This window comes from Equus przewalskii, chromosome 6, assembly GCF_037783145.1.
Source record: "Equus przewalskii isolate Varuska chromosome 6, EquPr2, whole genome shotgun sequence".
Lineage (NCBI taxonomy): Eukaryota > Metazoa > Chordata > Mammalia > Perissodactyla > Equidae > Equus > Equus przewalskii.
In genome coordinates, this window is record NC_091836.1 from 89,903,750 (window position 1) to 89,917,400 (window position 13,651).

At 39.0% G+C, this 13,651-nt stretch overlaps 1 protein-coding gene across 2 annotated transcripts in view; it reads left to right on the plus strand.

Annotated features, from left to right (window-relative positions):
* ANO5 (anoctamin 5) overlaps window positions 1-13,651 on the plus strand; it is a 96,438-nt gene that overhangs the window by 65,086 nt on the left and 17,701 nt on the right. For both annotated transcript variants that reach the window (XM_070624516.1, XM_070624517.1), the window contains 8 exons: window positions 602-736; window positions 1,084-1,189; window positions 1,285-1,345; window positions 5,741-5,892; window positions 7,934-8,008; window positions 9,594-9,816; window positions 11,499-11,668; window positions 12,277-12,374. In XM_070624516.1, the coding sequence (XP_070480617.1) occupies window positions 602-736; window positions 1,084-1,189; window positions 1,285-1,345; window positions 5,741-5,892; window positions 7,934-8,008; window positions 9,594-9,816; window positions 11,499-11,668; window positions 12,277-12,374 (1,020 nt within the window). The remainder of the gene's footprint in view (window positions 1-601; window positions 737-1,083; window positions 1,190-1,284; window positions 1,346-5,740; window positions 5,893-7,933; window positions 8,009-9,593; window positions 9,817-11,498; window positions 11,669-12,276; window positions 12,375-13,651) is intronic.

Consider the following 13,651-nt stretch of genomic DNA (forward strand, 5'->3'; position numbering starts at 1 on the left):
TTGTAATGCAAGAGCTGAACTGTATATTCTATGGAACTTTTATCAAGCTGTCACTTTTCATTCCTTGGTTTGCTACCCATCTCAATTCTGTAAGCATCCATCAGAGAGCCACACTTGAAGGAAGATAGAAGTTTATACATACACTCGCTTTCGCCTGCTGTGGTCAGAGTACATTCTTCAGTTTTAGAAAGAGAGAGAAAGCAAAGGTCGGTGCAGATTGTGAATGTCATTTTGATTTAAGTTAACTGCTAGAAGTCACACTGGAGAATCTTCTGCAGTTTATTTCAAAACGTTTAAACTCTTTAGAACTTTTCAAATTACCTTATTATTTCAAAATTAAAACTTAACTTCCGCTCAGTTGGCTTCCTACTTATATGCGTTATCTCTTTTAATCCTTCCACCAATGCTGTGGAGAAGCGTCATCCTGCATTTTATGATGTAGAAAGTGAAGTTTAGAGAGTTTAGCAGCTTGACCAAAATTACAGGGCTAGAAAGCGGTGGAGCCAAAATTAGAACACAGGCCTGTCTGAATGCAAGACCAAGCCTCCCTGGGCTGCATCCTTCTTCCAACCTCTGATTCTATTTTCACCCTCTTTCACAGGAATTATTTTGGAGAAAAATTTGGCATCTATTTTGTTTTTCTCGGATTTTACACAGAAATGCTGACCTTTGCCGCTGTAGTCGGCTTAGCTTGTTTTATTTACGGCTTGTTATCAATGAGCGATACATCAAGCAGGTAAGTGAGCTGAGTCTCCCGTGTAGAGAAAGTGTCGTGATCTTATGCTAATGGAACTGTTATTTCCCAGCATTTGTTTCAGAATGTTTCCTCATTGTAGCATATAATTCGTTTTTCCGCAAAAGACCCAAACATAGCAGCTACCCCTCATCTGGTGCTTTATGGAAAATCTGTTCTTAATGATCAGCTCTAAAGATTTTGTTCTTCAGAGCATGGCTTGACCTACTACAGAAATGGCTGTTTCGTTGCCCCCTCTGCCATATGTGAGAAGCTGTGTAAACGGTTGTTCTGATAAGAACTCTCAAACACGCATCATTTTTAAAATGACTTTGCTGTTCCGTCTGCAGCACTGAAATCTGTGACCCTCTGATTGGAGGCCAGATTATCATGTGCCCACTCTGTGACTTCGTGTGTGATTATTGGAGACTAAATACTACGTGTTTGGCTTCACAGGTAAGGATGTATTGTGATATGTTGAAAAGACTTGCAATTTCCCTCCTTTGTATTGCATCTGATACTAAGTACTCTTTGTGATGTTGTTTTTAAAGGTTTCCCATTTATTTGATAACGAGTCAACAGTGTTCTTTGCAATATTCATGGGAATTTGGGGTGAGTAAATAGTCATGGAAAAAACTTTCTCCACGTTATATGACCCATCCGTATAACATGTACCAATGGCATACCTTATGTACCAAAGGTAATTTTAGATCTTTGTGTCTTTGCTGGCATCAATACACTGATGGAGTCCACATCAGTGGTCTTTAGTCCTTGGTCCAAAAATGGTCTCTATTGATCATCTGTTCATTTCTCTGAGAGACAATATAATTTTTTTTTGAGGAAGATTAGCCCTGACCTAACATCTGTTCCCATCTTCATCTACTTTATATGTGGGACACCTGCCACAGCATGGCTGGAGGAGCGGTGCATAGGTCCGCACCTGGGATCTGAACACACGGACCCCGGGCCACCAGAGCGGAGCATGCAAACTTAACTGCTGTGCCACTGGGCTGGCCCCAAGAGAAATATAGTTTTTGAAACTTTACGTATATTCAGCTCACACTATCTCCCAGCACTGTGGTAAAAACTCAATAAGTACTTAATTTAGGAGAGAATAAAGATAAATATTTGGTAGCTGCAAGATGTTGAGTCCCGGATACAAACTGAAACAAGAATCAAAAACTGCTGAGGGATAAAAATCAATGTTTGAGTCTGAATTCTCAGTGTCTAATTCTGGTTTCAGCTTCCAGTTCCATTTGTTGAAAATCTTCCATATAAAGTGGAATTCCCCTTAATTTTGGAAATGTCCCCGTAGTTTGTCTTTCTCCTTTCACACAGGAAATAGAAGTGTCATGAAGTTGTTCCTACCATCAGTGAAGAAAATATTTTCTGTAAGAATAACTCAGCAAGAGGAAGTCTGAAGACTTCTAAAATATGTCCCAAAATCTAGGGGACTCTGGGAAAAAATAGACTCTTTTTCTTTCCAATTAAAAAAAAAAGTCTTTAACAAACACAAATATATGCATTTAAAAACTGGGCAAGGGAGCAAGGGCATCTTGATCAAGGCAAAAAGGCACCAAAAGTTGTGAGTGTGTGTGAAGCAGAGGGCTTTATGAGTTTCTCTCACTTCTGCTTGGCTGTGGCCTGAAGAGAGCAGCCCAGATTCAAAGGGAGAACAGAGGACAGAGAAAGCTTACTAACACTTCTCCAGCAACCCCGAGTTTGGTACGTTAGTGTAGGGCCATCTCTTCATCACGTGCTGCCAAATCCTGCCTGTACCATTACTTGGAATCAGAAGTGAGTGATAGGCACACAAATTACGACAAATGTAATAGTTTTCAGCTGTTTTCACTGGGAGAGACTGTGCACCAACCCTAACTTACCTTCCAGCAAGATGGAGGAGCAGCCGTATGTGGAACACCTAGCATGACTGTAAGGATTCTGAAGGGCGCTGCCATCACTCTTTCAGAAAAGTTGATCATAGCAGCGAATTGATTTAGCTTTGGTTTTTGAGGGTCTTGGCCAAATTCTATGGAAAGAACTTCAAGGATATTTGTTTTAGTACAACAACTAATAACCAATTAAGCTGAATCAAAGGGTGAGTTGGCGGACTAGGTGTGAAAGAAAAGTATTCCACCTTAAAGAAACAACACTAATCCAAGGGGTCGAGACCTAAAAATGATGCGTAGCACGCTTTGTAGTGGATGGTAGGAGATACTTTTTTTTTTTTAACTTTTTGGTTTATTTGTAATAAAAATACATACCCATGCTAGGAACTTCAAGCAGTGTGTAGACGCAGGGAGAAAATAATGTTAAAATTACTAGAAATAGAATCATTATTTTGGCAATGATTTTTCAGAATCTTTTACTCTATATGTGTGGGCACATGTGTTCATATAATTTTACATAAATGGTATAAAAATATGCATAGTTTTAAGCCTACTTTTTCTTCAACAAACAATGAGTGATGAGACTCCTTCCATAACAATAATATGTGGATGGGTGTGTGTGTGTATTTTAATGGAATATGATTGCCTTTTATGAATTTATCACACTTATCCACCCAGTTCTCTATTGGACATTTAAGTCACTTCCACTTTTATCCCCTCAGTTTTACTGAGATATATTTGACATATAACACTGAATTAGTTTAAGGTGTACAACATAATGTTTTGATATGTGTATATATTGCAAAATGATCAACACAATAAGTTTAGTTAACATCCATTACCTCACAGAGTTACAAATTTCTTTTCTTGTGGTAAGAACATTTTAAATCCACTCTTTTAGGAACTTTCAAATATGCAACACAGCATTTTTAACTGTAGTCACCATGCTGTGCATACATCCCCATAACTTAGTCTCATAACTAGAAGTTTGTACCTTTTGACCACTTTCACCCATTTCCCCCACCCACCACCCCTTTCCTCTGGCAACCACCAATCTGTACTCTGTTTCAATGATTTTCTTTAGATTCCACATATGAATGAGATCATACAGTATTTGTCTTTCTTTCTTTGACGTATTTCACTTAATGTAATACCCTCAAGGTCCATCCATGTTGTCGCAAATGGCAAGATTTCCTTGTCTTTTTTGTTGCCTGAATAATATTCCATTGTATATATATACTACATTTTCTATACTCATTCATCCGTCGATGGACACTTAAGTTGTTTCAATCTTTTGGCTATTGTAAATAACACTGCAAGGAAGCAGAGCAGATATCGCTTCAGGGTAGTGATTTTGTTTTCTTTGGATAAATACCTAGAAGTGAAATTGCTGGATCATATGGTATTTCTGCTTTTAATTTTTGGGGGCACCTCCATACTATTTTCCATAATGGCTGTGCCAGTTTACATTCCCACCAACAGTGGACAAGGGTTCCCTTTTCGCTACATCCTCGCCAACACTTGTCCTCTGGATGATAGCCATTCTACAGGTGTGTTTTTGATTTTCATTTTCCTGATGCTTAGTGATGTTGAGCTCCTTTTTGTGTACCTGTTGGCCATTTGTATGTCTTCTTTGGAAAAATGTCTAATAGATCCTGTGCCCATATTTTAATCCTATTGTTTTTTTTGCTATTGAGTTGTATGAGTTCTTTATATATTTTGGATATTAACCCCTTATCAAAAATATGATTTGCAAATATTTTCCCTCATTCTGTAGGTTGCCTTTTCATTTTGTTTATGGTTTTCTTTGCTGTGCAGAAGATTTTTAGTTTGATGTAGCCCACTTGTTTACATTTCTGTTGTTGCCTTAGCTTTTATGTCAAATCCAACTAATGATTGCCGAGTCTGATGTCAAAGAGCTTACCCACTCTGTTTTCTTTTAGGAGATTTATGGTTTCAGGTCTTACACTCAAGTCTTTAACCCATGAACCCAAGAATAGACAGAGAAGATTGTCATTTAGTGATACAATAGAAAACTATACACCAATGAAAAGAAATGAACTTTTGCTTTACACAGCAGCATGGATTCAGTTTACAAACAAACTTGAACCAAAACAAAACTTGACATAAAACCTACCATTTATGTAAAGTTCAAAAACAGGCAAAACTATCCTATGATATTAGAAGCTAGGAAACTAGTTAAATTTCTGGCTCAGAAGAGACATAAGGGAGGGTTTCTGGGGGTGCTGGTGGTGTTCTATTTTTTGATGCTGGTGTTTATTACATGAACGTGTTTATCTTGTGAAAATTCTTTCAATTGTGCAATTATGTTTGATATACTTTTCTGGAAATATATTACTCTTCAAATGAAAGTTTATTAAAATTGTATGTAATATATAATATATATTTGTGTGTACATATAAACATATATATATAGAGAGAGAGAGAGAGATTGTGCTGTGGAATGGCTCTTATGTTTTCTTTAAATTTCCCTAAGCCTAAGAAAGTGGTACAGTTGTGAATGATTTCAATAAACAGCGTACAAACAAATTCTAGATGTTAGTAAAAAGTTAAGTTTAAATGTTACTTCACATTATCTGAATGAAGAGAGACAGTAATGTGCCTGAAAAATTTTTTCTTTGCATGGACTACTGTCTAAGAAATTAACTTGAATTTTTCTTTTTTGCGGTGAGGAAACATCTGTTAGCTTCCTCTTTTTGGTGAGGAAGATTGGCCCTGAGCTAACATCTGGTTCCATCTTCCTCTGTTTTGTATGTGAAACACCACCACAACATCACTTGATGAGTGGTACGTAGGTCCACGCCTGAGATCCGAACCTGCAAACTCTGGGCTGCCAAAGAGGAGGGCGTGAACTTAACCACTATGCCACAGAGCCGACCTCATAACTTGAATTTCTATATATGAGTTATTTCAACATTATTACATGTATTATGCCAACATTAATCATTTTATAATTTTATCGTCCAACTTAATAGTGACAGAACAATCATGCAGCCAAATGATTTTTAAAAGTAGAGGAAAACCCAGTTATTTTCTTAGTCACTTTATTTCTCTGTCTCTTGATTATAGTTGTTTTTATACATTTCTTTGCTTGTAGTCACATTGTTTTTGGAGTTTTGGAAACAGCGACAAGCTCGACTGGAGTATGAGTGGGACCTGGTGGACTTCGAAGAGGAGCAGCAGCAGCTCCAGCTGAGACCGGAATTTGAAGCGATGTGCACACACAGGAAAATGAATCCAGTGACTAAGGTAGATTAGGAAACAGAAATGGGCAGCATGTCTCAGTGGACACGCTGTTGTAGGTTGCCCCTCAAATAATGTGTATTTTAATTTGCCTTTAATATATTCTCCAACTATAAATCATATAAACTTCTTTAGTTGTTTCTAATAGATATTTCAGATGCATACAGAAGTAGATAGAAAAGTAAAATGAACCCCAGGATGGACCCCTCAGCCAGCTTAAATTAATACCAATTCTTGGACAGTCTTGTTACATTTATACATCTATTCCTCTCTGCCACTTGACTATTTTGAAGCAAATCCAAGACATCATATTATGAAATACATAGTTTTAATACTAAATGAAATAAAAAGAAAATGGAAAATAGTATCTGTACTGTGGGTTTTGTTTATAAATATGTATATGGAAATGATACTAAGTTAATATGCAAAAATTTAAATAACATTGTATTAAGATAGTGGGCTTATGAGTGATTGTTTTATTAGATCAAATTTTATTCACCTAATCCTTTTCAATTGATTATAAAGAGAAGATCATTGCACTGGTGTATGGGGTGGGGGGTAGTTCAGATTTTGAGATCCTTAACTGACAAACCAGCTGTGTATTGTTGACTGAGCAATTTGACTTCTTGGACTTCAATTTTTTATGTGAAAATAGAAGGTACTTTGCCTTCAAAGACCAGACTCTTGGCCACGTATTCTTGGAGCCCCTCCCTCTCCGTAACCTTACATCACTGTGTTACCAATGCTACTAAAGGGAGGGTAGAATATGTTTCTAACAGGTTCTGCAGTAGAATTCCCGACTCTGTTCAGGACACATTCTTGAGGTGTGATACTCAAAATTCTGTTCACACTTTAGACATTACTAAACCTTTACTAAATTGCATGGAAACATTACAAAAAATTCAGGAAATGAATAAAGGAAAGAAACACCTCAGAAAATACATTAACAACTTGGGTGGCATTTTGAAATTAAGAAAATATATTAAAAGAGATATTGTCATAATAATGACATGTGTATCTGTTCATATTTTATGGGATAAAAAAGTAAATTAAAAGAAGGCCTATTGGCTTTACCAAAAATTATTGACATAAAAACAAGATGTAATGAATGTTTACATTTGAAACCAGATGAAAAATAATATGTATTGATTCCCAGTGACTTATGAACTTCACTTATCTTTAATGGTTTTGAAGTCAAGTTTTTTTGACTTACTTGCAGTGTTTCCTCAGTGGTGAGTACAACCAGAACTTTCACATTTGAGTTTGTGTAGGGAACACACATATGCCTGCATGGACGCACACACGGACACACACATATATAATCACATATGTGCACACATATCCTGGGGTTTAAGAGAGCTCATGGACAGCCTATGCTGCCTGTTGAGTTCTGTTTGCATTCAGTTCCCTCTTAAATCCTTAAGGTATAAAATCTTATGTTTTAGATAGAATTGCATGATTTAGCTTTCTACTGACAACTATTTTTTTACCATATGGCAGTATTCTTTTGGGTAAGCTGTAACTGCCCCTTGATATAGCTAAGAATGTCAGTTGATATCATTAATATCTTCCATTAATGACTTAAAAAAGCATCAAGGGAGAACATCCTTGGCCCCTGGACTATGTGGAAGAACACAACCCTATAAATATAAAGAAGGCCCCCTATTTAATATCATGCCAAGCAATTACAGAGCAACGCAATTCATCGCAATTCAACTTAATTCACTTAGAATAAAATTGTAACATCGTTAAAGCATGTCCACTCAAGCAGCAGCCCTCAGGGGTTGACTTGTTTCCTGGCTCCCAGGCCCTGAATACCACTCTGAGCCAACACTCAGGAACTAGTGTGTGTCCATCACGTCTCATCTGAGATCCTGGAAGGTTTCTCCTTAAAGGGAAGGAACCACTGTTAGAATGTAGTCTTCCGTGAGCTGTAGTGGAAGCTTTGGGGAAGTTTCTGCTTTCGGCATTGTGATTTTGACTGCTACTTGGAGTCCCAACTTTGAAGTAGACGTTGAATTTTGCTGTGATTTCTTCAAAATTATAGGAGATGGAACCCTACATGCCTCTATGTAGTCGTCTTCCATGGTACTTTTTGTCAGGAGCCACGGTGACATTATGGGTAAGCGTTCTTTAAAAACTGATATCATCTCTGACACGCAGTCGTATTAGGATTATCTCCACAGTTTCATCTGCAGGAGCTCTTGAGTCCCTCCCTCCCCCGTCCTTTTATCTTGAATAGAGCTCTTTACAAAATGAACCGTAGTCCACCTGAGTGTGCCACAATTGAACCTTGGAAGAAGAGCTGGAGGGAGAGCGAGGAGCTTTGTCTTAGAGCCTGACTCTCTCCCCTCCCAGCTCTTCGTTGATTAGGGGAGAATTTGAAACCAGAACAGTATGACAATTTGCAGACTCTGGTTAGTTTTTAAAAAATCATTCATTTATCTTTATCTCTACTTAAAATATCTGCAAAAAATGAAAGAAAAAAACTCCCATATACTATTGAAGTTCACTCTCTTGCTGAGATAAACAGAAGAAAATCTTCCTTCTTCTCCTTGAAAAATTCAGTTGGCTTATCCCATGTGAGGGAGTCGGGTTTTCTCCATGCCTTTTAGCCATTAGATTCCCCCATCACCATAATCTATTTCCTGCCTTCCCTTTTCCAAATTCGTGCCCTCCTACAGGCAGCCTTTAATTTGAGGAAAAGAGGTCATGTTACCCTCTGACAGTTTAGCAGGTTGAAATATCATTAGCAATTGTAGATTATAGTTTAACCTCACCATCCATATTGTCTCATGATTTTTTATCTTTGGCATTTAGCATTTGGTGAAGGTATTAATTTTCCTATTTTAAATGCATTTTCTTAGATGATATAACAATCATGGAGGAGAGATGGCAGAATAAAAGGGGGACAGTAATCCATTTGGAATGCTCCTTGTGAATTACTCTGGAGTCTGGTCCCAGAAAGATTTTTCTTCCTTTTGTTTTCAGTACTCATTCAATCTGAGTCTCTTCCTCAACTTTCAGAATAAAACTCTCCAATCATCTCTATAAAGCCATCCCTAGATTTTTGTGTTTTTGTGGTTTGGAAAGTGTATAAAATTTATGCAGACTCTACACAAATATCTACACTACCAGGCGTATCAGACCACTAATGGCAACATTCCAAGAGGAAATGAAATAGAATCTTTAAATGTATTTTTCTCTGGGAAATAAGTGATCTTCACACCACATGTTTAACTCCAGCCTAGAGCAGAGGTTGGCAGACATTTTCTGTAAGGGTGCCAGATATATTTTAAGCTTTGTAGGCCACAAATAGTCTCTGGCGCACAATTGTCTTTATTTTTCCTTATGACCTTTAAAAATGCAAAAAACATCCTTAACTCCAGGGCCATCTAAGAGTAGGTAAGGCCATGGGCAGAATTGGGCCTTCTGACTAGTTTTCCAGCTCTTGCTAGAGGATGGGCAGCCAGTAGATTTCTCTTTTAGACTTCCCCAGCTGCTGCCATATGCCTCATCTCTAACCCTTTTACTTTACTGGTGTTCATTTCCCGCCGTCTGTGGGGCGAGAGGCTGACTTGGTTTGCTTTCCATGTCAGAGCTGCTGAACTTAATGTATGAGACAAAGAGAACAGTGTGTTGCAGATATGTGTGCATCACAGAGACACAGAGACCTGGGTGACCAATTCGTTGTTTCTCTCCCCTAGATGTCTCTCGTCATCGCGTGTATGGTAGCTGTGATTGTATACCGCCTGTCAGTCTTTGCCACGTTTGCCAGCTTCATGGAAAGTGAAGCATCCTTAAAGCAGGTCAAAAGTTTCCTCACTCCCCAGATAACCACCTCACTCACTGGATCGTGCTTGAACTTCATTGTCATCTTGATCTTGAATTTCTTTTATGAAAAGATATCTGCCTGGATTACAAAAATGGGTAAGTTGCCCAGAGCGTTAGTGTGACTCTGAACAAGGGTCCCTACCAGTGCTCTACATCCATTTTGGATCTTCCCGCAGGGAGTTCATTTTTTAAAGGTACACTTTAAGGCAGTTCTACTCTATAGGTGGACCCGTAGCCCGGTGCGGCAGAATCACCTAACAGCGACATTCAGGCCCATCACAGTGGAAGCAGGAAGAAGAACTAAAAGGAAGAATTAGGATGCTGTAGATCTTTTTGAGTATTCTTGTCTTAATTCTCCCTTGTTAGGGCTAGCTGAATCCTAAGAAAAATCCTCACTTTTCTCAAGACATAATTTTTATTTCATGTGTGTGGTATTTAGAAGGTATTTGATCTTGCAAACGATCATGAGAAAAACAGAACCATTAGCTCCTCCTGAAGAAATCTAAAATTTCGCACTTCTCTTTTCAGTTGCCATGTCTTCGAACCTGGATTATTTTCTTTTAGAAAATGTTAAAATTTCTCCTCAGCCCGTGAGGGGAGGAGGCGGGGTGACAGGTGAAGTGGGAGTCAGTGAGGGAGGGGAGCGCAGAGCACAGGTGCTTCTGGCCCTGCCCCCGCCACTCGGAAATAAGGTCAGAGACTCTCCTGGAGGCCTCAGCCTCTCTGAGCACGCTCTCCAGGAGCCGTGCCCGCCTCCAGACCTGTGCAGAGAGGTCGTGCCCAGTGGTACAAAACGAGCACGTCATTCCCTCAGCACTGGAGTGAGCACTGGAGAGCAACTTTCGTTAGACACTCTCCTCAGGTTTGGAGTTCCCGTCTCTCAATTTTACTTTTCTTGTGCTATCCGCAGCAAAACCATTCATCGCAGGCAGCACCTGAAAAATCACAGCTTTTTTCAATGACAAAAATCACTTATATTCACATCAGAGATTTTGTGGGAATGCAGCTAAATTTCACTGAAAGGGAGAAGTTGCCTGTGTGTTTAGAGTAATCTGTATCACTCTCTCCGCATTGCTGAAAATGGGATGGATGTGGCTGGATCAGCTCATGCGCTTGGGAAATCATCAGCTCAGAAAAACACGCTCCCTTCCTCTTATCTGCCTCATGATACCCTGCTGTGGGGTCAAGAGAATCTCATATTTTCTTGTCTTTGGAATTCATTAAATGGTAGATCATGCATTTTAAATAGAGAGGGAAATGTGTGCTATAACTGCCTCCATTTGCGTGGCATTGTTTTCAAAATTGATAGAGCCAGTTAATTCACGAGAGGAAACGCAGTTCGGTTTGGAAATCATCCCCTGCCCTTGATAGGAGTTTGCTTTGTTTAAACCTGATTGAAAACACACGAGAGAGAGGGAGCTGATGTGTTTACAGGACATCATGTCCTGTAAGGGGTTGAGTATGAGGCTCTGTAGTCTGATATGGGTTTGAATTCCATATTCTGACTGGGTGACCCTGGGCAAGTATTTCACCCCTCGAAATGTAATAATGACAGCTTCCCAGGCTTCTCCAGTGATAGAGTAATACAAAGTCTCTAATAGAAAGTCTGGCACAAAGTCAACAGTTACTTACTGTTGGTCTATTATGGGTGGAGTGGGGATCATTGCAGCAGGCTCTCAGAATAAGATGAGTAGATAGCCGCTTGTCCCAGGAAGTATGAAATGTAAGGAGAAACAGGAAGGTACATCATTAAACTTTGGTGTTTTTTTACTTAACAGAAATTCCTCGAACTTACCAGGAGTATGAGAGCAGTCTTACCTTGAAAATGTTCCTGTTTCAGTTTGTAAATTTTTACTCGTCCTGCTTCTACGTAGCTTTCTTTAAAGGGAAGTTCGTGGGCTATCCCGGAAAGTACACATATTTATTCAATGTGTGGAGAAGTGAAGAGGTAAGAATTCCCTTGAGAGCGGAGATTTGTGGCTTCAGTAACTCAGTGTTAACCAAATGCCTTCTGTGTGGCCACCGCTAACTCCAATATTGTCAAGTTGCAAGAGAAGTGTGAGATGCTGATCCTGTCCACAGAGGGTACTAGTCTTAGAATCCGACCATCAGATAGACTTTCCAGTTTCTTCTGGACAAGAAGTTATATTATGCCTATTGTTTGGCAGTAAAACGAGCTGTGAAATGGGATAAGTACGTTCTGTATAGCCGACGGCTCCCCGCAAAGGATGAATGACAACTTCTGGAGCTGTGGCAGAAAGGGCTCCACCAGGAGTTACAGAGTTAGACCAGATCAGTGCTTTCCAAACCTGCCTGTGCATCCAAATAAAGATTCAGAATTTTCTAACAATGAGACTCAGAGATCCCCAGCTGAATCTAATACAGCTATCCTGGTGCTGGTCTGTGGTCACACTTGGACCTATTGAGCTAAATATCCCTTTGCTATCCATGCCAAACAAAATCTTCAGGTTCTGATCTTCTGGTTTGGGATTTCTTTTGTTGCAAAAGTCCATCTTTCATCATTCACTTCTTTTTTCTCTTCTTGCTTCTGACTAGTGTGATCCTGGAGGCTGTCTGATAGAATTAACAACCCAGTTGACCATCATAATGACTGGGAAACAGATCTTCGGAAACATTAAAGAAGCCATTTATCCGTATGTACGACTTAGAAGCTTTTGCTTAATTTAAGTAACCATGAGAGATTTCCTCTGGAAGAAAATGGAATTCTTTGATTATCATGATGCTTTTGTTAGCAAATATTTTAGTCAATAAAAAAACTTCATTTTTAATCAACAGTCAAGAAGGAATTAAGGTAACAGAGGCTTTTAAATATGCATCTCTACTGAGTATCCACCTCTCCTGTGAAGGTTCCAGTGGAAATCTAGACATTATCTCTGCTGCAGATTATTCTATGTGATGCACATTATTCTCAGGATTACTAAGCATTGAACTCTGTAAACAGATCTATATGTCATGGACACACCTAGGCACAAAAATTGGTTGTGAATGAAATGCTGGTATGTGAAGAGGTTGCTCTCTGTTCCGAAAGCACAGCAATAATGAATACATTATAAAAAGAGACAACCAAAATGACAGTTGATCTTCAATATAAGATGAACATCCCCATGGATAAAAAGAGAAGGCTCATACACCTGTGGTCCTGCAGGGCTCCTTGTTAGGAAATGACAGTGTCGGGTTCTCACACCTGCAGCGTGAAGTGGATTAAAATGCCCTGCTTAAGTCGGGGGATGGGGCAGCTTCACTACATGTACTTGAAGCCAGGGACTGGGTTCATTCTCACTTATTCATGAAAGAAGCTTGAAAAGATCCTTTCCCTCTGCTGCCCTGGCACAGTTCCATGTGCTCCCGGGCTTCTATTTCATGTGCTGACGAAGGACATAGACATCCTTTCAAGCAGTATTTGATCCACGACATTCCTAGTATTGCCACAGAGAAATAACTCCAAGCCGTTGTTTTAAGTGCTGGCTCCAGATTGAGAACACAGAGGACAGAATGGAGGTAACCCCTAAACCAAACACAAGGGAGGCGATAAATATGCACAGACAAGATAAGAGACAGGCAGACAGGCGAGTAAAAGAAAAAAGAAACAAGTAAAATTAAGCCTACAAACCAAAATTCCAAAACTTATAATGAGATTTAATGCTACAAAGGCTGCTAACAAAATCAAGTTTTAGAAAGTGAACTTACTTTATCTAGAAGATTCTGGCAAAGTCTAAAAATATATGAGGAGGTGATATGTCATGAAAAAGGATTAGGAAGTCATTTAAGTAAAAACATATAAATTAAGCAAGAACAAATGAGTATAAAAAAAGAATCAATTGCACGTAAATGAAAACTGGTACTTTAAATAGAGTAGAACAGATGGGATCAGTTACACACTGGAATGGAATTTGTATGCTGAAAGGTTATT